This window comes from Electrophorus electricus, chromosome 1 (assembly GCF_013358815.1).
Source record: "Electrophorus electricus isolate fEleEle1 chromosome 1, fEleEle1.pri, whole genome shotgun sequence".
In the NCBI taxonomy this organism is placed as follows: Eukaryota; Metazoa; Chordata; class Actinopteri; order Gymnotiformes; family Gymnotidae; genus Electrophorus; species Electrophorus electricus.
In genome coordinates this window covers 18,357,034-18,380,861 of record NC_049535.1, presented here as the reverse complement: position 1 = coordinate 18,380,861, position 23,828 = coordinate 18,357,034, and the positions used below count along the sequence as shown (strand labels likewise).

The following is a 23,828-nucleotide window of genomic DNA, read 5'->3' as shown; positions in this document are numbered from 1 at the left end:
TTTTTGCAAGCGAGCCACCAAAACCTAATACCAACGTGACTCATTTTTGCTATGAGGTCTGAAACCCCGAAGCCTAGAGCTTTTTGCTTACTTTGAAATATTAATAACGTTGCCACATAATGGAAGTGTAAAAGAGCCCAGCAGTGAATTCCTGGCATAAACTGGGAGGGTAGACACTGAGGGGCATAATACTATTTCACTGTTTTTCGCCCACACACGGATTCAATTATAGCATTCCAGAGTCTCAGACGGAAAAGGGTCTATAGACACCCCCCCCCCCCCCCCACACACACACACACACACACACACACACACACAGCAGACTACTACGCCAGTCAGGACAGAAGTTTCTGATTTAATGTGGCGCTGATATTTTTTTTTTCTGGCTATATTTGGAATCCACAATTTTCGTACAAACGTTCGGATAAGGAAATGTGCATCATGTTGAATATGGAGTGGGACTGGCACACTTTACAGTAGATATGCTTGAAGCAGATCGAGATTTATGACCGGTGATGACAGCCTGGAAGAGCACATGTTTTTGTTACTCTGGTATGAGTGAATTGAGCTAGACTGAATCTGATGTTAAAACGTGCCATTATGAGGTATAAAGTTTGTTATCTGCTCGTGGTGAATGATGAATACTTCGTCCTCCTTTTGTCAGTACACAAAATTTCACAAAGTGCTGCCAAACAAAATCTGCTTAGACTGAATTAAATGTGAGTCTATAGAGATATAATTTTATTTATTTTTTGCTAGATCATGTCAGATAAAAAAATCATGAAAAGGGGTTCCAAGTTCTATCTCTGAGTGTGGAAATATGTGTATTGGAGAGAGAGAGAAAGCGAGCGAGGTGGTCTTGGGGAATTGGGGGGGGCTCTAGTTTGGGGGAGTATTTCCTGTTGAGAGCAGATGTTTGACACTGTCCAGGAAACTCTCTGTTTTCTTAGTTTTCTCTTCTTTCACATTAGTTGGCTGGAGACACTTCCAAAAAGGCAGATTCAACCTGAGGGGGAAAAAGACTTAGCCAGGGAAAAGTGACCACAAGTTTTTGGTTTGCAAATGTCATAGCTTCAGGTAGAAAAACAGACCATATGCATAACACATGAATAATATCAGATGTCCAGATAGGGGCCAGCATGTGCATAGAGAACATGTGTATTTCTCCCATTGGTTAATGTGCTGCTTTGGTGAAGAGAAAATGTGCACCTCTTTCTATGTCTCTTTATTTGTCTCAGTGCAATTTCTGTTAAATGAAAATGCAATTAAATGGGACTAGTGATAAACATTTCACTGAAAACCAATCGAACCATTGGTACTGTGAAACAGACATTTGAAGATGCTCTTATCTGAACCAACTTAGAATTTCAATCATATTACAGATGTAGGGAAGTGTAGCATTAGGAATCTGGGCCATCGGTGGGCTAGTGGTGATTGAACAGTCCCCCAGCGAAGAGATGTGATTGAACACTGGTCCACTAGAGAAGAGAGGTGTGAACCCTGATTCCCCCAGAGAGGAGAGCTGATTGAACCCCAGTTCCCCAGAGAAGAGAGGTGGTTGAACCCCAGAACAAGTTGGAAGAACCCTAGAAGAGAGAAGAGAGCTGGTTGAACCCCAGTCCCCCAAAGAAGAGGCAGAATTGTTATCCACTAAACTATACCAACCAAGACTGTAAATGAAAGACCACACAGGTAAATAATTCACATATACTGACCCACTCTGGTATGAACTCAGGCTGCTAGCATTTCTCATCTGGAACTTATTACTGGCGACAGGTCATGCAAAAGCTCGGTCATATGCTGTACTCTAATATTCTGCACAACCCATTCCACACACCCCCTGAGGCTGTCTGCATTCACCAAAGCAGGATTTAGTGAGCATACCTGTGTTTACTGTACAGCATGACTTTCCCAGAATGCACTTAGTCTCCCATCATGGGTGGGATCCTCCAGAGCAGCATGATATTGGCCAAATAGAGTGTCATTCAGTGAAGATGCAGGCAATGACCGATGCTGGCTGGCTGGCTGTGACCTGAATGAGCAGACAGGCTGTTTCCTAAGCACCAGTTGCCTGCCAGAGAGTGGGTTATCCCATTACCCAACTCCAGTACACCACAGTCAGGCAACCTCAACCCTTCTAAACCCATCCATACACCCCCAAAATATAACTCCAAACTCGCTTAAGGCCACCCTCCCCACCCCACCCCAGAGACATAACTCCTAACTAACTTAAGACCATCCACACCCAGACATAACACCTGGATGTAATTCGCAGACATAATTCCAAACTCACTTAAGAAGAATGAACTGAACCCCATCCCCCATAGGAATGCTGAATGTTGTTGCCTTTAAAATAATTTGAGTAGCATATTATTCACAGTTAAAGTTTATACAGTAATGTATTTGAATATGTGACATTAATACTAATCCTTGTGATCAGGATGAGCATGACTGTAAGGATACATGACTACTCTTCAACTGGCAAACTCTAGCAATAGCAGGTCAAAGAAGCATACACTAGGATTGGGTACAACTATCACTGTGATGATAATGTTTATTAGGATATGAAGTCCAAAACCTTGGTGGACCAGAAGGGTAGCATCTGAACCACAAGGCCCCAGTTCAGTTCCCAAAGGCTGGGGGAAGAGGCATTGAAAGGGGTATCCTGTGGTGGGGGTGGAGTGAAGGCCAGGTGGAGGGCAGGGAGAGAGGAAACACTGGGTATCCGGCCATCCACCATGGACTCGCCTGCTGCTTACCTCACCAGCGCACTCTCTGGGTAAGCACACCAAACGGAGAGAACAGGGGCTTCTGTCTGGTTCCAAAGGAATGGCGCTTTTGTGAAACCAATGGACATAGTTGTGCTTCAAGATACTACAAACACAAAGCTTTTAAATTAATGGACATGATTTGTGTGTGTGTGTGTGTGTGTCTGTAAATGGATATTTTATCTGTATTGATTTTGAATGTGCATTTATATTATGATGATGGGGAAAATTCCTAATTTGTTCTAATTCCAGTTCTACCCTGTATCTCATTTTGAGAATAGAATTCAAGTAAGGAGAAATGGTTCCTGGGTCAGAATAAAAAGTTCTACCCAGAGCTTTCATCACAAACTTCATTTCAATTTTTTTCTGAAAGCTTTTTGTGACATTACAGAAGTATAGGTATATAAGTCAATTCAGTATGAACCTTACTGTAATAACTAATTTGCTGAGTTCATGGAAATTGGTTGCTTTGAACAATGTGACTTAATCTAAGTTAATTTACATGTATATATTGTACCAGTTGAGTCTATAGACATGTTTCTTATTATATTTATTTTTGTTGCTGGTCCCCAACATAGCTGAACCACATTTGTTTAAGATATTTATGGCCCTTGCTTACCTGGCTTGATGGAAGCTTATTAGATTAAAAACATCTTCACTTGGTGCAGGATCCCAGCTAGACTGGACTGACCTTTTCAAATAACCGTTCGAATAAATTCAACAAAATAGGATCAATAGATTTGATTGGAGTTTTCCTATACAGGTAAGGTGAGTTATATCTTAACTGGATCAAAAAGAGGTTGAAAGTACACAACTCTGTTAATGGAATGAGTTCTGATTATGGCACTTTAATGCTGCACATTACAGCATTGTGTGCTGTAATATTAAATAAATCAAAAGAAACCTTTGATTGCAGTACAGGGTACTATTTGTATGGGGAGCAAATATTCAAAAACATTGGTACAGAAGATTCACATGTGTATTAACATAAGGGTTCATAGGCTACATTCACTTATGTAGATAATTTCCCATTAAAGATTTCAAGTGACTCATTGCGACTGTTTTGGTTTTCACAAAAAGGTCAATTATCACACATGCATAAACAGTGGAGTTGCACATGGATAGAAAAGGGGGTGGTGGGATGACCTCGCACACAGGATACACCTGAAGTAAGACACTGCACACACCCATCTATAAACACAGCCTCATATTGACATAGCACAAACACAGAAAAACACATAAACTGACAACTACACTGCACTGTAGTTGTCTAAGAATAATCTAAAGTATGAGTTTAAACAATTTTTTGACATGCAAAGAAGACAAAAAGTTTTCATCCACAATTCAATGCACTCTGTTCTGACCAGTCCATTGTTAACCATACAAAACCAATTTCATTTGGGCAAATCCTCTTCATCTGTAAATCCTCTTTGCACAGGAGCGGAGGGAAAATGTGTAGTTTATGTGCAGAGGGGGATGCCACACAAAGATTTCAGCAGTTGCCTTGGCAACACATATTTAACAGTAGCTTGCTATTAGATAACCCATTCCAGAGTTGCTGCATAGAACACTGCAGATAAAAACTAAACTCAGGAGGAGGATGTTTGCACATATCCTACTCAACCACATCAAATGATAATTTTTAAATACTTCACCCAAACAGGCTGATGTGACTAACTGAATGGAACGCATGAGGAACAGTTACTATAAGCTCCTTGGCATAATACAAACATCCTTGCACTTCATTGCTTTTCGGATCACTAATTCAAACTGCAAACATTATGAGAAGAACAAGAAAAATAACTATTCAGGAGCTATAAGATGAACTTTTATGAAGCTTACCCATTAATGAGAATTAATCTAGACTTATGATTGACAAACAGGTCTGCATTTGACAAACACGTCTATCCTGAATACAATGAAAGGGTTCAAAGGAAGATTTAGAAAACAAAGACCAATACTAGCAAATATTGTAAGAGTACTAATTCTTAATCCCTCCACACGTTCTTATTTCTCTCAACTCTAACGATGAATTCTATTTTGATCGTACTTCTTAAGCATACGTTGCACCTCCTCGTATAGTGGGTCCACACTGCCACTCTGTGGCCAAAAGCAGACGTTCGTCCGCTATGACGTTTTACAACAAAGGAATCATTAATCTTTATGGAGCGCTCCTGAAAATACACTGTCTTCATGGACACACAGCACAGCCTATTGTATTTGGATACTGAATCTTCTTTACATATTAAAAAGTACTGTACTACCTTTGTATTTTTTCTCTAACAGTGTTCTCAGTCAATGGTATCCTTAGCCTCAGGCATTTTTGGGGGGCATCTAAGCACTATTGTTCATCGCTCTGGATAACAGCATCTGCTAAGTAGTGTACATGTAAAAACAAATTTGCATTATAAGTTTAAAATAGAATAAACATAATTTTCTCCCATAATTTATTGTTTCAAACTTCAAATCATAGCTATAACATTACTTAAGCTATGTTCAAATAAATTGCACATATAATGCACAAATTCATTACTGACAAAAAACAAACAAACAAGTAAATTCAAATCATACATGTCATTTCAGTGAAAAATATTTTTTAAGTAACATCGTTCATTTTGTTGCATATAAGAATCACCTAGTTGACACTTGCAGGTGGGATGCAATTTAAATAATATATACTGAACAATCAGACAACAAAAAAATAAATTCAAAATAAATATTACAGTATCTTCCAAAACAGATCTAAGCAGTGGATAAAGTTAGTGAGGAGTGGATGGGTGGAGAAATACATTTTTTGTTTGTCACCACACCCTTATTTTATTTTGAGCACAAGACTTTGATCAAATAGACAGAAACTTCTCCAAATTGAACAATTAAAATTATGTTTGGGTGCAAATATTCAAAACAGACTTAATGTTTGCTAAGATCCTTGGGGAAGGATGTGAAGCCAACTTGATGTATTACACCCAGAGCAGTGTGTAAAGATGTGAGTGGGAGGCACAAAATAAATAAAAACATTCCAAGACAGGATCCATAGTAAAAGTGATTAAGAAATAGACCACAGTCAGACTTCATCAGTGCATGTTAGGTGACATGCAGTGAGATCAGGCAAGTGGTACATGGCCAAATTGATACTCCTCGGAACAAACTGAGCATGCACATGTGTAGGCATCTGGGAACACTAAACAAACCACCTCTAGAACCAATCACAGCTCCATGCTGTAATGGACCAATTAAATCCACCTATGAACCCCATCCCCATTCCATACATATCCAGGCTCTAGTTGGTCACTTCAGTGATGTTACAAATGACCAGATGTTCCAAATGGTTCTACGCATTTATTTGTTTTAAAAAAAGGAACACCCTGAAATTTCCTTCCATCACACACCGCCTACCACACAGCAAAACTTTGCCTTTGAAAATGTGTGGAGCAGTGCCAGGCTGCAAGAGGGGTGCTGAGCAGCAGGTCCAGCCGCACATTCCCCCAGCATGTATGTCCATACTTCTCCCAGTACAGGTGAACCTTTGACCTTGGTTGGCTTCCAAAGCTGCAGGAATCAGGCCTTCCTCCCTGGGGGGGATGGGCTTTCAGCAGATGGGAACTCATGGGTGTATCTTAATGTATCTCAATGTGAACCTGCACACAAGAAAAAGAGGTAAGGTACAAATGCACCGTTGCACTTAATTCTTTGGTGTCATGTTGTACATGACGATCTGCAGTTACCAACACTTAAGACCATACCTAATAACTGACGTTAAAATAACTTAATATTAACTACATTTGTGGCTCATTATCAAGCTCCCCATAATAGCTTCATTTTTGGGTTACGCCTCTATTTTACTACACTCGTAAGATAGGCTAATCCCATTCATAAACACAAGGTCTGATAATTAATCGTTCCGTCCCTGGAGTAATGTGTCGTTTTGCTCGAAGCTACATTCGTATTCAATTCATAACGTTAGTCTAGAACGTATCACTCAGTCGTGTACTCGAGGACTGTTGGCTCTTTTTTAGGACAGGATTGTCATGCCAGGTTCTTATCTGAGCTTTAAAAATCGGCCTTAGCACCTGACAGTCAAACTTTTACCTGTAAGCGCACATTAAACATCATCGAGGCAATGAGGTAGAGATATGGGAATCTGATTCGGAGTCTCCATGCAAGATCAAAAAATATCAACAAAGTCCTCGTTAGTCCCTTAGAAAAGACCCCGTAAGTCCGACCAGCGGATCCCGAAAATCGGAGTACCAGATACGACAGTCCCGCCATCTGATGCTGTTTGGCGTACAATCCTCGGTCAAAAGCGTATTATCCTGTATTAGGTGAGCATGATTTTATACTCGTTTTAATCTTAAAAGGATATTCCAAGATAGGTGAAGTCATGCTCCACCCTTGTACCTTGCACTACTGGTCTACTCCTCCGGAGGAAAAATGGTGAGACGCAAGGATGTCAAGTCAACTTCCTGTAACGCTCACATTACGGCATATCTGAGCTTCAAGTATTCATTTTAGACTTCTGTTCAATTCAAATGTTTATAAGCGATTGTTTGTTTGATGTATTATTCAAAATATATAATGTATCGCTTTGATTGTATGTTTCCACTACATTGGGCATTATATAAATGTATTTAAAGAAAACACAAACACAAATATTGTTAATATTTTTTAATTGGCCTAATTGGGTTGATATGGTAGCTATCATTTGTATTTAAATTGTATATTTATTTGTAGTTGGACCGGCTTGGGGCCAAACGTTGCTGAAGTCAACTTAAAAGTCTCCAAGAACAATTTAATTAGATACTTTGAAGAACAGACTTTTTTACTGAAAAAGTCTAAACCGGAAAAGAACTTGTAACTTTGCGAAGCTTGTTCCTTTATTGGGTGGTGGCTATAAACTTTTCTGTTAGTTGAATCCGGTTAGCTCAACGTTGGAATGTTAGAGGGAAGTTAAAATTTAGGTGAAGTTAAAAGTTGAAATTTTCAGTAGATTTCAAGTTCGACTGATTCGGCATAGTGAATAGAAACTTTGCTAAATATTTTAGGAATCTAGTGAAGGCTAGGTCTGGGCACTTGTTAGCAAGTCGCACATTAGCTAACAACTAGTTAGGTTAGCTAACTTGTAAAGGCACACAAGCCGAAGGAAAACGCTTCCAGATATCACAGACCAATGCAGGCCATAAAGTGCGTCGTTGTGGGGGACGGGTAAGCGGCTTTTCGTATTAATGTAATCTGCTGTTTTGAGCAAAAACCTCTTCGTCCGTGACTTAGCTAGGTTTAGCAGGCTAGCAGAGCTCGACGTTAAGTTCATTCCTTAGACATTTTTTCGCTAACTAGGTAGCTAGCTTAGCTATGTTTGGATGGACAATTTCGGTGGCGGTTAGCTGAGGTGGGCAAGTTTTGCGACGATAAGTGTTGGGATAGTACCTCCTATAATAAACTTTTGCTTTTATTAGCTAAACTGTAGACGACGATTTATTTTTCGAGTGAATATGTCAGATGTGTTAAAGTGGACTATGAAAACATCCTGTACATGGCTTAATTAAAAATACTTTAGGAACACGAGTAGCTATCCTAGCATGTCGTTAACTAACGAGGTGGCAGCCTCGTATGCAAATTGTGTGTGGTTACAACGGTTCAAAATTATGTAAACATGTACAAATATTCACAACATCAATTACATTGATGTTTCCCCACTCACTGCCTGAAACTGACGCTTTAAAGCTGTAGACTGAACATGATACTCGTTAGGTGTGTCTGTGTACTGAAAGTTTAGCAGTGGGCGAAGTGAACAGATTAAACCTGGGCAATGCTACTCATTGTCTGTTAGGGCATTTCACCTGTGTCCAGTCTTTGTTACAAAGGCGTTTTTTTCGTGTGGGTTGTTCTAGGTACGCAATTGTAAAGTTCAGAAGTGGGTGCGGTTCAGTTTATCGTGGTAATGAAAGTAGCCCCTATTGCCAAGACGATCGATAGAAAGCCCAATTAAATCCACTGGAATGGCACGCGAGCTGAAAACCAGTACCTTAAGGGGTGTTTGACGCATCATTAGCTCACTATAGCCAGTATTTGTCCTGTTCTATATAGGGGGTTTAACCAGTTGCATGTTGAAGTTCCCTACAATCTGACAGAATTGATTGTAATACGTTTTAAATGTTATTCCGATTATTTGGACCACATCTAGTTGTTTTTTTTTGTTTGTTTTTTTAATTAGTGTCAGTTTACATCAAAGAAAAATTTGCAGTCTTCCTTGGGCAATAAAGCACTCTGACATAGAGCATTTAGGTTCATTAGAGCACTGTGTGTGTGTGTGTGTGTGTGTGTGTGTGTGTGTGTGTGTGTGTGTGTGTGGCATTTTCACCTTTCTGTGATGTATGGTGTGCTCCTCAAGCAGTACTGTAGTTTGCGACTTGGTGAGTGCCAGCACACCCAGAATGTAAAGGAGTGGGTTGCTATTCCTTGCGGAAACACACAGACAAGGGGCACTAAAGTTTGCCTCTGCCTTTTTGTCCAGTTTTGTTTGGGTTTTAGGTTTATTTTCAAGGATAGTCTGAGCTTTCATCTCCATGCTAGGGGAAAAACCACAATTCTTTCACCATCAGAACCGTAGTACTGTTCAGTTTGGAGCCTCGAACCTCCAGGGTAAAACTGAAGCAAACAAGTTACATTTTTTATTGATATATATTTTTATATATATATATATATATATATATATATATATAATATATATGTGTGTGTGTGTGTGTATACAAGCTACGTTATGCATTATATTAAGTTGTATACATATGCATACGACTTAATATAATTAAAACTACAAGCCAAAAAATATCATACATTTGGCTTTGTCAGTCTCAAAGGATGTCAAGTTATTAAGCAATCTCAAGCATCTTGTGTGGATTAGGCCCTGTATATGTATAAAAATGAACGAGTGCCAACAAAATCCTGGCGTCAGGCAATTGCTAACTGTTATGCGGAGCCTAGTCTTGAAATGACCTCAAGCACCTTTTCCAGTGTCAATTTACTTAAACTGTTTTCCTCATTAGTTAATCCTACACATTAATTTATAGGTGGTTTTAAAATGTATAGTATACCTAAATTTGTTTTGATATTGAAACCATGTCATGAATTTCCATACATCTCCTAAACATTGTCAAATGTCATTTATTATTCTTTATTATAAACCATGTTTTAGTCAAAACACAAAGTACAACGAGAGCAATACATAAAATAAAATGAAGCAGAGGTATTGAATGTAAAATGGCCTAATCAGTGTAAGATTGAAAAATGCAAGATTGTTACGTAACTGCGGAGAGTTTTTTCAGTCACAGCAACACAGTTATCTGCATACAACATTGTGAACCCTGTTTGGACTGAATTAGTTTAATGGGGATGTTTGTGATTAAATATATTGCACATCTCTACAGTGCTGAAACTTATACATCTGGGTGACTAAGCTTTAAGACTAGCGAGTTTCAAATGTGTTGCTTTTTCTCTGAACCTGGATGTTCGTGCCAGTTTGAATTTAAAACTTTGTTGACAGTTAGTAGTTTAACAGCATTTATTGTTGGAACATTAAGGAATTCACAGTGATGCAACTAGTAAGTAAAGATTTATACCAGTCACTGAGTTTAAATAATCGCCCCTTTAATAAGCCTGTGGGATCTTTCTTTTCTCATTGATGGCTTCCTCTCCAGATAATGTCTCCCAAGTAGCAAATGGGGTGCAAGGTTTACCATCTAGACCAAGCAAATGGTTGAGTGGCATTTCACAAGCATCCATTTTTGTTTGTTTTGCGCTTCACAAAGGTCTCTGGATGTGCGCAAGGAGACTGAATACTGCTAGTAATAGCTGTCAGGTTTTTTTTTTTTTTTCCAAAGTGAAACCACAGACATTTGTATCCAGACATGGCTAAAATTCAGATGACTGTTGAGTTGGGTGAAAACTGTACGTAATTTGGAATGTAATTTTCTGAAGGGAGGAAAAACACTGAACTGATTTGATTAGAAATAAAATCACAGAAAAGTGGGCTGTTGGGACAGGCTATGAAAGCCATCTGCAAATCTAACATTACCATACCACATAAATTCCCTTTATATAGCTCACACCTGATAAAATGATTTAAGTAAGCTTGTTCAGTAGAGTGAGACTTAATAAATCCAGACTGAAATTCATAAATAAGATTTTGAGCATCTAGTTTTTCTGTTCAAATAGTTAGTATTATGCATATTAAGCAAATTTTTTTTAATCTTTCTAGTACAAAAAACTCCACACATTCCTCAATATATAACACAATATAACAATATATATTCATGTAAAAACATTACTATCCTTGTCTTATCTGAAACTAAGACAAGGTCAATTGGTCTTTGTAGATGAACAGACTGTTGGTGGTTCCTTAATCAATTGATGTAAATCAGTCGGTGCCTTATATACATAGATCCATTTTCCAAATATCAGTATTAAAATCCCCAACAATAACCACTTCTGTTTTAACAAAATCTTCACTCTTGATGCATGCTTCATTCAGTAATTCATATAAATTACTTGGATAAGGAGCCGTGTAACATGCACCAATTTAAGATCGGCTTACATTTTGATAAAATAATACCCCCTCATACCGCTTCAATTTGATCATGATTTAAATCCTCTCTAAGATGTAATTCTGTGATGATGATATAAATACATACTCCTCCAACCTTTCAATTTGTCTCTACATGCAGTTATGTAATTTTTATTCCCTATTTAAATGTTTTTATAGTGTCCAACCATGTTTCTGTAACACACAAAGGATTGTATTACTCCTACAATATACATGAATGTGTATTACTTCTGCTGAGAGGCTTCGCGATCACTCTGTATTTCTTGCATGGACATAACAGGGATGTGAACTAGCTAACTGCAACCTGTTGCTCTTTGAAATCCTTGAAAAGGCTGTGATTTTTGTCCAACAAATGTTGGGTCAGGTTTTATGTTGCCTCTGTTTGCGAGACACTTTTTACAGCAGCACTTGTATAGAAATGGTGTGGTGTTTACAGGCCTTTTTGTTCACTTTTAAGATAAAATATCTCCATTTCACTTTGTGCTGCCTCTTTGTCTGCGAGTTCAGGTGTTGCTAAAGCTGCCATTATCTCAAGTCTAGTCTGAACAAAATGAAAAGGTTGTTTACTCTCTCCTATTGCTCTCAACTAATTTCCTGCTTGCTGTGTTGCAATCTCAAAAAGGATTTCTTCCAGAACGAGTCACACCTCACTAGCAAAGTCACCTGTCAGCATTGTACATACACAGGATCTTATTAGCCAGATCAAATATGCATTCGCGTAAATAAAAGTAGTGACCACAGGATTTGCAGCCCACGAGGAGTTCAGGTTGTTCTTACAGATACTGTAATATAATCTGTAATATAATTCTGTTCTGCTTTATTCTAGGGCGGTTGGTAAGACATGCCTACTGATCAGCTACACAACCAATGCATTCCCTGGAGAGTATATCCCCACAGTGTAAGTATCCATGCAGCCATGTGCCACAGGGGTATACTTTGCCTAATTTTAAATTGTTACATTTAGAGATGCACAATAAACTAAAATCTGTCAAATGACACAAGAATGGTAACCTAGCTTTCTTATGAAAGACATTTAATAGAAAATTCACTGCATTCTCATTACACTTACTTGCTTAGATGGGATGTGGTCTAACATGGTCATGCAAATAAATGTCAATATTAAGCCCATATAGATATACTTAATCAGTTATTTGCTGATGCCATTGTCAGTCAGTTCTACCAAGGAAAATTGATCATTAAGGCTTTTACTGTAATAATCACATTGCTTGTTACTCTGACATAGTTGAACATATTTCAGACATGTATGCATTTCCAGTTGAGCTTTTCATTTGATTTCACTTGGCATTTGGTTTTGGCAGATTTGATAATTACTCTGCAAATGTTATGGTGGATGGCAAACCAGTCAATCTGGGTCTGTGGGACACAGCCGGACAGGAAGACTATGATAGGCTCCGCCCTCTCTCCTACCCTCAGACAGTAAGGCGACTGGCTCAGCTAAAAACCTGTTTTCAGTTCATCTTAAGGGACAAGTCTTTTCATGTATACTGTAGGGGAAATTCCAACAATTATTGTTATCTTATTACAAAGAGCCCAGTAGATTTCATGATGACAATCTGTTGTGTGTAGGATGTGTTTCTCATCTGCTTCTCCCTCGTAAGTCCTGCCTCTTTTGAAAACGTCCGTGCCAAGGTAAGCCCAGCTAATGATTTAATTGGTCCTGTTCGGATGTCCACTTTAAATACTCAAACATATTTCATGCATATCTTGACCCACTGCAGTGGTATCCAGAAGTAAGACACCATTGTCCCAACACACCAATTATCCTTGTGGGAACCAAGCTCGATCTGAGGGATGACAAGGACACCATTGAGAAGCTCAAGGAGAAGAAGCTCACTCCCATAACCTACCCTCAAGGCCTGGCCATGGCTAAGGAGATTGGTGTGTGTGTGTGTGTGTGTGTGTGTGTGTAAACTGATTCCTCAAAAGATCATGACAAAAATAAAAATTGCAGGATATTCATGCGGGATACGTTTGTCCCCTAGGAGCTGTTAAATATCTGGAATGCTCAGCACTGACGCAGCGTGGCCTTAAGACGGTGTTCGACGAGGCCATCCGAGCCGTGCTTTGCCCCCCTCCAGTGAAGAAGAGGAAGAGGAAATGTTCCCTCCTGTAGGCACTGTGATCCCAGCTGTATTTAGAGAGAGACGAATGAGGTGGCATGTTCATTCTGCTTCCCTCTTCTTTGTGGCGACCAGTACAAGTTTTATCTTCACAAAACTGATAATCTCTAGATGTAGGAATGGGACAGATTGACCAGAAATTCATCTTTGCTTAGACAGAAACATGCTGAACATTAGAATATTCCTGCGGCCTTTGAACACAGATTTGTGAAGTTGTCCTATAACGGTTCACGTTCTTTTAAGAGCTTGTTTACAGTTTATGTTGGATTAGCATGAAGGTCTTGCCAAATAGCACTACATTATGTAGTATCTGCATTACAAACACTATAACTGCATTACAAACACTATAATTGTTGTATTTTCTTCTGACTTGAAAAATGATTGAACAAGAGCTAATGAATAAGGTAGGCAAGACAGAATGCCAGTTTTAACATATTCATTAACTATTGATGGGGTTTGTTCTGTCACCTTAAAAAAATCTGGCTGTAGTCATGGATACAGGACATTACTGGCAATGTTTGAATTACTTCTTTATAACTGTTTGCTGTACATTGTTTACTTCACACTGTAAAACAGTTGGCCCTAAATAACACAGCTTCAGAGATGTTGGAAAAGAAGCACAGATATACCTCCTGTTCACCCCAGGGTTGGGCTCGACTGGGTGTGTACAACCTACTCTACATAAACTTCCCTAAATACAAAAAATAAAGGTTATGTGCTGAGGCATGTATATGAAAGGACACTACATCATACTATTAGAATCCTTAAGTGTTTTAATGCATTTACAATAAACCTTTAAAACAGCTGTGTGTTTTAATGACGCATCCAGTAAAAAATTTTGGGTTTTTTTTCTAGAAATGGCAAACTGAAAAAGCAACAGCCTACTGTCAAACCTATGCTACGTCATTTATGAAGTAGTTTTTTCATCCTAAACAATATTTTTACTAAAATTCTTTGTACTCTAACCTTTAACAATCAAATATGTCCTATAAGCATAGTTATTGCTTAAATCTGTCTTTGGATAGTAATTAGTAGTTGATTCAGAGAGCATACACATGCCATGTATAGTGACATTTAAAGCTTGTTTAGCATATTTCCTTAAACCACTCTCCCAAGTGTGATGGCCAGTGCACATTCCACATCACAGGTTTGTCTGCACAAAAATAGCCAACATTGTAACCCTGTTTTTAGGGAGTATTCCAATCACTTGTTTAAGAGAAATAAATCAAAGTTAAAAGTGACTTCATCCTTTTTTTTTTCCTGTAGTTGATAATGGCAGTATCTCCATAGGGAAATGATATCCAATTAAAATTTCTTAACCATGCTACATTTCTCCCTAAAAACTGAAAAGTTCACTAACCATATTTATTTCAAGAGACAGCAAAGAACATTTTTGTAATAAAATACAAAAAGCCATTGAGTATAAGGCAAAGAGAAACTCCAGTGCTTGTAGCAATTACTTTTAATATCTATTACCAGTGTATGAGTGGCATACTAATGGGATGCTGGTGAGGTCCATATTTTTGCAAGTCCCAGATGATCATCTTGAAACACTGCATGCAGTTAGTTATGTACTGCCTTAAAGTAGACTGGAAGGACACTTCAGAACAATGTAAAATCCCAAAGGCTAACATTTCCAAAGCTTGAAGGTCAAGTGTCCATAAATCGTAATAAAGTTCCTGATGTGGTGTTTATGCTAAAAACAAAATAAAAAAAAGATCAATAATAGCACATGGAAAATGTGAGGATATTAAACACCATTGATTATGCAGTCTTACCATTCTACCAGTTCTGCACCAATTATATCATGGACATGGTACTTCATCTGCAATTTAACCTGTGAGGTGCAGTGGCGCTCCTCCAGCCTGCTCTTCAAGATTTCGCTGTATTTTGATTTTTTGACCATACCAAGAACAGCTTTGCGCCCTGAAAGAAAACAATCAGTTGGAAGTGTATACTGGAGGTAACGCATGTTTTGTGGTTCTACCCACCCTGAATAAAGTACTTGGTGAATCGACCAGAATTTGGAATTGCAAGCCACCAGCTGCCAGCGTCCCGCACAGTCAGTACTCCTGCCTGAACAAGCTGCCTGTGACAAAAGAGATCTTTAAATGCACAAGAAATGTTCAAGAATCAAATGTAAATTCTTTTTGTGGTGTGGGAAGATAAGCACTGACATTTTATTGTAATATGTTATATACAGACAAACATTTCTATATACTCCATATTCTCTATATGGTGTGGATCATCAGTACGTCAAGAAACTGACGAACCAACTGTACTATTCTTGCCAAATTGTGCCTAATATTGTCTATATCTTACATAATGAAACAACTGTTTAAGTGATTGTAAAAATATAAATAAAAAAAAACCAAACAGTATTGCCCATAAAAGTGATTCTAATTTCCTTACGTTATCTCTGAATCTGTGAAAACGAACTCCTTAAGCATTTTGTCTTTGCTGAAACTTAGGTCTGGGCAGGCATGTAGAACTTTATCAAGAAACTTTTCTACAGTTCCAAGTGTGTTCCTTCCAGCCTCCCCTGCCAGAACTTTGGCTCTGTAGTCCACAGAAAATACCAAGGCAAAGGTATCTGAGTGGAAACCCAGCTGGAACATGAACACTTCTCCATTTTCTCTCAATTCATTCTGCCAACAGACAGAGAACAGGTGGATAGGAAACACCCAGGAGAAGACAGATTTCCAATGTGTGATATAGCAGAGGTTTGTAGGAAAATTATCTTCACATAAACATTGATGTTTAAGATGATTTCACATTATGCCTTTACAAGGACATGTCAGTGTCTTTAAAATGCCAACAGGTAAACTGCTTTGACCACAGATTCTGGACCTAATTAAGGATGAAACGTCAAATTACCACTTGCTTATCCACCAAAGTTTTGTCATCATTTAAACTGTACAGTTGATGTTTGAACACAATTGGTGGAAGGCTGTCATTAAACAGTTTGCTTGGAAACAGTGTCATGAGATATTGTAACGCGGCCTTGACGTCAATGGATCCCTCTGTTGAAAAACAAACGAAAAATCTTAACATTTGCATTTAATTGGCTAGGTATGTATCATGATCTTAACATCAGCTCACTAGTACAGATAACGTTATCTTACCTTGAAATCCCGGTTTTCCAATAGGACTCTCAGACCCACATTTTCGTTTTTTTATGCAGAATGTGTCTGATATTAATGATCTCTTTCTATTCATAGCTGAAGACATGATTGGTCAAATCTGAGTTAGGACTCATGCCGGGATGGGTTTTGCTTACTAAATATCTGCTATTCATGTAATAGTTACCCAATTAAACTCATTAGCAAGCTAGAAAGCTAATTTGATTTGAACGAGCGCTTTAAAATGTATAGTTTACGTTCTGTATTAAGTGATATCCAAGGCAGACGCTAAACAACCCTATACTCGAGATAGCTACTGTTGATAAATCTAGCAGAGAATAGGAAGCATTCACTTAATCATCCTGCTTTGCTGAACTATTCGAACGAAACATCGTCCTCTGGCGCCACTGGTTGGCGTGGAGCAAGGTACCCACTATGCAATATCGGTAGGCGTCAACTTCCAGAGCCAGTAACTCATATTCACAACTCCCAAAATTGCATACATTCATAGACACCCTTATAGAATAGATCTAGCAAAATCTATCTTGATTTTATGAATTTACATCGTTTTATCAAATTATTATAAGTTTTTTTTTTCTTTCTAAAATAATCCTATTTAATTAATCTTCTTGTCCATACATATATATGGGTCTAGAAAAAAAAAAAAAAGAGACCACTACAAAATTATCAGTTTCTCTAGTTTTACAATTGATGGGTATGTGTTTGACCAGGCAGAGCAGTTCTGTTTTATTCTATAAACTACTGGGAACATTTCTTTCAAATTCCAGATAAAAAATATTGTATTTTAGAGCATGTTTTTTATTAAATGACTAATGGTCAAAATAACAAAAACAGTTACAGAAATTTCAGACCACAAATAATGCAAAGAAAACAAGCTCATATTCATTTATAAACATCACAATGCTAATATTTCAATTTAGGATGAGTCAGATAATCAATACTTGGTGGAATAACCCTGATTTTTAATCACAGCTTTGAGGCATCTTGGCATGCTTTCCACCAGTCCTTCACATTGTTGTTGGGTAACTTTATGCTACTCCTGGCACAGAAATTCCAGGAGCTTGACTTTGTTTAATGGCTTGTGACCATCCATCTTCCACTTGATAACATTCCAGAGGTTTTCAGGTCTCGAGATTGGGTTGGCCATGATAGGGTCTTGATCTGGTGGTCCCTCATACACACTTTGATTGACCTGGCTGTGTGACATGGAGCACTATCCTGTTGAAAAAACAATCATCAGAGTTGGGGAACATTGTCAGAGCAGAAGGAAGCAAGTTTTCTTCCAGCACAGTTTTGTAAGTGGCTTGATTATTGTGTCCTTCACAAAGACAAATCTGCCCAATTCCAGCCTTGCTGAAACACCCCCAGATCATCATCGATCCTTCACCAAATTTCACAGTGAGTGCGAGGCACTCTGGCTTGTAGACCTCTAGGTCTCTGTCTAACCATTACATGACCAATTGTTGGACAAAGCTGAAAATTGCACTCATCAGAGAAGATAGGATTTTGTTCAGGTGATCACCTATTCAGCAACTCATTAAGCAAAATGAGGTGTGTCTGTGAAGGAATTCAACAAACACTTGAATGGAAAGGCTGCTGTACATGTGGAGATGCTGATTTAAGAAAAAATGGAGTGGTCTGTTATATATATTCTTTTACTCTTCATACTTTATACAAATTCTTGAACACCCAAAAGAGCAAATGCTGCCTGCTAACTACTTGCTTTATACAATTATTTATACATAATGAGTGTTCTGTCTGTGTGTTTCTTTTTCCTAGGTGTATTTCAGATTCAAGGTCCGGTGCCAGTTTCCCCACTGTCTCTGACCTTGACTCCACTCCATTCCTCTCCAGCTGTACCAGCCCACTGGTCCTGCTATATAAAGGCCCCTCACCAGCGAGGCAGTTTGTTGGTGGCTGTTCCAGAGATTGGTTTTGGCTTGTGTTTGTATTTATATAATTTGTGTGTATGACCTTGTTTTCCCCATTTGGACCTCGAATTATAGCTTCATCCCTCCTGCTTAGGTAGCTGTTGTGTATATTGTATTGATAGTGTAAATATTGTTTTTTTTGTATGGTAATTTGGTGTTGGATACTGGTGATAGGTAGTGGCTGCCATTTATGTTGGGTGTGGATTTTTGCCTCTGTCACTGTGTTTGTTAGGGTTATTTAGTATTATTTTGTATTTTCTTTTATTAGTGTGGGTCTTTTTTATTGTTTTGGCCTGGGTCACTCCTGAAGCAATTGCACCAGTGTGTTTATTTGTTTGTAAATAATAACCTTTGTATTATACACTAAAACACCAAAAAAGAGACTACCGTTTGTACTTCTGTTAATTTTTTTATTATTCTTTAACAGTTACATTATCCACTTTATTTATCATTCAGTTTCCTTGTTACGGTCTCACAACCGAGTGGGGCTCATCCTTCAGGTTTTGTGTTTTTCTTTTTGTGTGTGTATGTAGTTGCTGGTGTCTTGCTTTCTTCCTCTCACTGGTTGTTTGGTTGGTCTTTTTTTTTCTTGTAAGTGTGGGTGTGGGTGGGGTGGCCATGTTGTGTGTGTGTGTGTGTGTGTGGTGTGGTGTTTATACATCATGGCTGACTTTGAACTTGCCCAACACCTGAGCAGTTTGACAATTGTCATAAGATGGACCTGTTAATGACTGCAGACTTTTTCAATGTGGTGGTGCCTCATTCTGCTCATTCTGAAAAGGGAAATTAAGTTGGTGTTGGAGGCTTGCCTCGATAGAGACGGAATCCTGCCTGCAAGGGGAAGTCCTTCTGGGGTTGTTGTAAGCCCAACTCCGCGCATGCCGATGGTGGGGGCAGGAGATGACTTGGCGGTCAGGTTGCACATGGATTCCATAGCGGCTCAGTCCCCTGTGGCGGATCCCGTACTAGCGGTTAAGTTGAAAGTTGAAAGATCTGGAGCTAGAAATTAAGAAACAGGAGTGCAGGTGCTTCAGATTGAGGCTGACAAAGAAGTGGCACTAAGAGGCATGGGCCATGAACAGCCCATGCCTCTTCCTCAGAAGCTTGTGAGGCCCACTAGCCCAGCACAGGAAGGTGCCCTAGTGCCTAAGATCTCCTCGAGTGAAGAAGCCACTCCACAAGTCCCTGAGCCTCGTGCCTGGTTTGTGCCAGTGGTTGCTCCTCGAAGCTCTCCTGTGCCCCAAGAGGCTGCCACTGCCGGTCTCCTCCAAGTCCGCAGACCTGCCTCCTGATTCACAGGCCTCATGTTCCCTGCCTGTCCCGCCATGGCCTGTGTCTCCTGTTGCCCACGCACCTCCTGTGTCTGTTTTTGCCTTCTCCGTTGCCTGGTTTTGTTTTTGCTCCTGTTGTGTTGTCTGTCCCTGTGCCCGTTTCTGTGCCCATTCAGGCTCTGTGTCTGTGTCTCATTTCTACCTTGTTAAGTTCATGTATTAAACCCTGTCTGATTGCCTGCCTGGCAGTTCATTGTGCCTGTGTGTTTGGATGTTTGAATGTGCTAGAAAGCCCGTCTGTTTTCCGAAGCCTGCGTTTGTTAGCCCGTGTGTCTGTCTTAACCATTTGTTTTTCCTTACCTCTGTATGTTAGTTCTTAGTTACAAATACTGGGGACACAGCCAGTTTTAATTGTGCCAAAATGCGGAAGAAATTGAGGAAGCTGATGGAGGGCAAGAAATAAAAAAAAAGAATACATTTAAAATGAATAAAGTGGCTGTAAAAAGAAAGTACTACAAAGAAAGATGAAATGTGATCTTTATCACCACAAAATGAAACTACACAGCAGCAACTGCTGGGACTGCTATGAATGGTAGGCTAACGAGTTTACTTAGATGCTCTACTGTAACTTTAGCCTAAATTAAACTATCTAGCTAACGTAGACCTTATCAAATAACTTTGTCCCTTAAAGAATGCAGAGATTAATTGCAAGCCTTTTTCGCTGTGATTTTGGCACATTCTAACATCGATTAGTAATTTAACAGTGTTTTAAATAAGCAGAACATGTAACGTTGGGTCTAGACTGTTAGACTCTCTGTACAGATCGCTATCCTGGTACATGTCATTGTTTTCATACAGGAGGTGTCAATGTGCTGTGCACAGGGGGAGGCAGATGAGGAGATCAGTCAGACAACTCCGTGTTTAGTGTTCTAAAGTGTCTCTCTTTAGATAGATGACATTTGTGTACAGATGAGAGCAGCTAACACACGCAGGCTTATATGTCTTACTTTATACAAGTGTGGACTGAGTGGCCATTTGAACTGTAATCAAACAGATTTTTGTTCAGCACATCTAGACACTTTCTGCATTGTGAAAATATTTTAATGGTGCAACCTCAAAAATCCATGTGTAACAATCAAATAAATAGTTTGATTAAAAGAAGCAACATAACAAGAACAGTTCACATGACCAAATTAAATTAATTAACAAATTAACTTTACAATTTTAATGGGTACATTCAATGTCTTAGTAAGGAAGTGTCAAATACAATTATTTAATCAATTTAGCACTATTATTATCCCCCTTCAGGTTTTCTCAAGGTCTGCGTTTATGGCAAATTGACATGACAGCAGATGAAATAGCTGGGAGTTCTGCTACTCTGTCAAAAATGTCTGAGAAAGTGAGAGAGGCTCGTGTGGTGACAACAGAAAAACTCAGAAGAAGAAAAGGACAGCATATTGGAGGATGCAGACAATTCACTGTCATAGATGAGAGAAACTTCAGGCATAAAAGAAATGCAGGTTTATCTTTTATGTGGGTGTAGAATTTTTCTATAGTCTTAATAATGTGTAATGGACTTCATAAGTCTTCATTCTTCATACCTTTAATTCTTTCATCTTGTTAATAGTTCTTAATTAATGTAATAATGCTTTACTTTTTATGTTACACGGTATGGAAGAGGGCGGATGGCTGGGTCATGGAGGAGCAGGAAATGGGCCTTTTGGATGCCGGGTGTAAGTGCTGTTCGGAGAAGGTCCAGAAAGGAACCAGTGCCATTTATCATTCAGCATGTAAAGGAGGGGATCCACAATGCTCAGTGAGGAGTGGCGTGCCTACCGGCAGGCTCTGCCTCATCTTGGCTACAGACATTACACAGTGAACCACAGTGTATCATACATGGATGCTCATACAGGGGCTCACACCCAACATATAGAGAGGAGAACATACAAGGAAACTGTTTGGAGGCTTAGAGGTAACCAGACAGGAGTTGTTAAAGGATCACTGGACAGTAATAGAATGGTATGAATGGCTAGCAAAAAAAACACACAAAAAAAAACCCCCAAAACCATAATGGCCCTCTCGGATGAGTAATTCAAGATCTTGGAAAACTCCATGAATAAGAAGTCATACTATTCATATTTATTAACAAGCACATTAGTCTGAAGACATTAATTGTTTTTTAATGCGTATATTTTAGTGTTTAAGTGAGACATGTTCAAATAAAGTTAAAATGTAATTACATTTTAAATTTATTTATAACATTTGAATAGTCATTCATACAAAAGTGAATTGTCATGTAATTCAGGGTTGTACATTAGTGTTACTTTAGTGAAATTCAAGGTGATGTTCATGCTCTTTTGAAATGTACAGCAAATAGTGATGATTTAAACAGTAACTAACTTCTGTTCCTTGTACTATACAAAATAAAATATTGTCACTCCTTTCTCATCTTTTTGGTATTTTTGTTAAATCCTTTAGATAGTCTTATTATCGCTGTCATTTTATGGAGGTAGGTAAATAAAAAATGTGTTCCAGCTAGTACTTAATACTTGTAATGGTAAAGTTTGCCTACCTTTGTAAATGTCTATATATTGAGATTTTTTGCAACCATAGATAAGGGGCTGCAACATGTTTTATACATTATATACATTTCTTAACAGAAAACTTGAATGATAAGTTTACTTGAAAGTGTGTTGTTTGTAAATGACCTATAGATGTTTATAGATATTCCTGTATATTGAATAGTTTCCACTTTAGTTTAGCAGATGCAAAAATGGTAAAGATAATTTATGACATGTAAGTAATTTAAAAACTACAGCTGCTGTTTGTTACTGTTTACCAAATAATTTGTATGGCTACACTATTTAATTATTTTAACTGGGGGTCACGGGGTTGGAGATCACGAGCTTCTGGCTATGAAACTAGCGTTCAAGGAATGGAGACACTGGCTGGAAGAAGCACGACACCTCTTTATTGTAATTTATTGTATTGACCATAAAAACTTCTAATATCTACAAACCATCAAGAGACTGAACTCCAGGCAGGCTTGGTGGTCACTCTTCTTCTCCAGGTTTAACCTTTATGTTACCTACAGACCGGGAGATAAGAACATGAGGGGGAATGAGTTCTCTCGGTAATACAACACCGAGGTGCAGCCTACCGATCGGGAGCCAGTCCTCTCCCCCTCATGCTTTTTGGCCTCGATAAGATGGGATTTAGAGTGCATAGAGGCTGTCAACTCACATACTCACTGCGCTCCTAATCAACTGTACTGCCCAAACACCACAGAGCCCTAATTACATGGGCACATGCCTCGGTGGGGACTGGACACCCCGGATCCGCATGCACGGCACTACTGTTGAGCACGTGCTACTGGTGGCCCGCCATGCAGAAGAACATAGTGAAGTATGCTGCTTCCCCTGCCTACTCAACTACGCCCATGGGTCCACATATCTGTAGATTTCGTGATGGACTTACCGGTCTCCTAGGGGAACACTGTTATACTTGTGATAACAGATCGCTGGTTAGATGGTTAGATTCGTTCCTTTGAGGGGTCTACCTACCTCTTGGGAGACAGTGGAACTGCTCTTCCGCCACGTTTTCAGGCATTTTGAGCTGCCGGAGGGCATTGTTTTGGACCGAGGAACCCAGTTTACATGGCAATTGTGGCACAAGTTGCTAGGTAAGCTAAACATTACCTTTAGCCTGACGTCTGGCTACCACCCTCAGGCTAATGGACAGGTGGAGCGAGTCCATCAGGAGCTGGGTAAATTCCTACTCCTGTACCGCAGGCAGCATCCCGAGACGTGCAGTGCACATCTCTCGGGCGGTGTATGCACAAAACTCTCTTCATCGTGCCGGAACTATATTAACTCATTTTGAATGTGTGCTAGGTCATCAACCTCAGCTCTACCCCTGATCTCCTCGCGGAGGCGGGAACTCACTTAAAGGCTCCATCTCCATCACTGGAGGGGGAAC

The 23,828-nt window shown here is 39.1% G+C and overlaps 3 protein-coding genes across 3 annotated transcripts; 1 reads left to right on the top strand and 2 right to left on the bottom strand.

Moving 5' to 3' along the window:
- Positions 1–6,845: 6,845 nt before the first annotated feature.
- On the bottom strand, positions 6,846–7,184 carry LOC113575304 (small integral membrane protein 10-like protein 2A). The gene has a single exon (XM_027006746.2). The coding sequence runs from the start codon at positions 7,035–7,037 to the stop codon at positions 6,846–6,848; it is 192 nt and encodes a 63-aa protein (XP_026862547.1). The 5' UTR covers positions 7,038–7,184.
- Positions 7,185–7,624: 440 nt separating this feature from the next.
- LOC113575309 (ras-related C3 botulinum toxin substrate 1) lies at positions 7,625–14,310 on the top strand. The gene is made up of 6 exons (XM_027006751.2): positions 7,625–7,970; positions 12,191–12,262; positions 12,684–12,801; positions 12,952–13,014; positions 13,104–13,263; positions 13,368–14,310. Exons 1-6 carry the CDS (start codon positions 7,936–7,938, stop codon positions 13,496–13,498), a joined length of 579 nt encoding a protein of 192 aa, XP_026862552.1. The 5' UTR covers positions 7,625–7,935; the 3' UTR covers positions 13,499–14,310.
- A 639-nt stretch (positions 14,311–14,949) lies between these two features.
- On the bottom strand, positions 14,950–16,988 carry LOC113575308 (serine/threonine-protein kinase 19). Its single transcript, XM_027006750.2, has 6 exons — positions 16,631–16,988; positions 16,383–16,528; positions 15,918–16,153; positions 15,497–15,594; positions 15,284–15,431; positions 14,950–15,201 (listed from the first exon to the last, which is right to left on the bottom strand). Exons 1-6 carry the CDS (start codon positions 16,734–16,736, stop codon positions 15,156–15,158), a joined length of 780 nt encoding a protein of 259 aa, XP_026862551.2. The 5' UTR covers positions 16,737–16,988; the 3' UTR covers positions 14,950–15,155.
- Between the last annotated feature and the right edge of the window lie 6,840 nt (positions 16,989–23,828).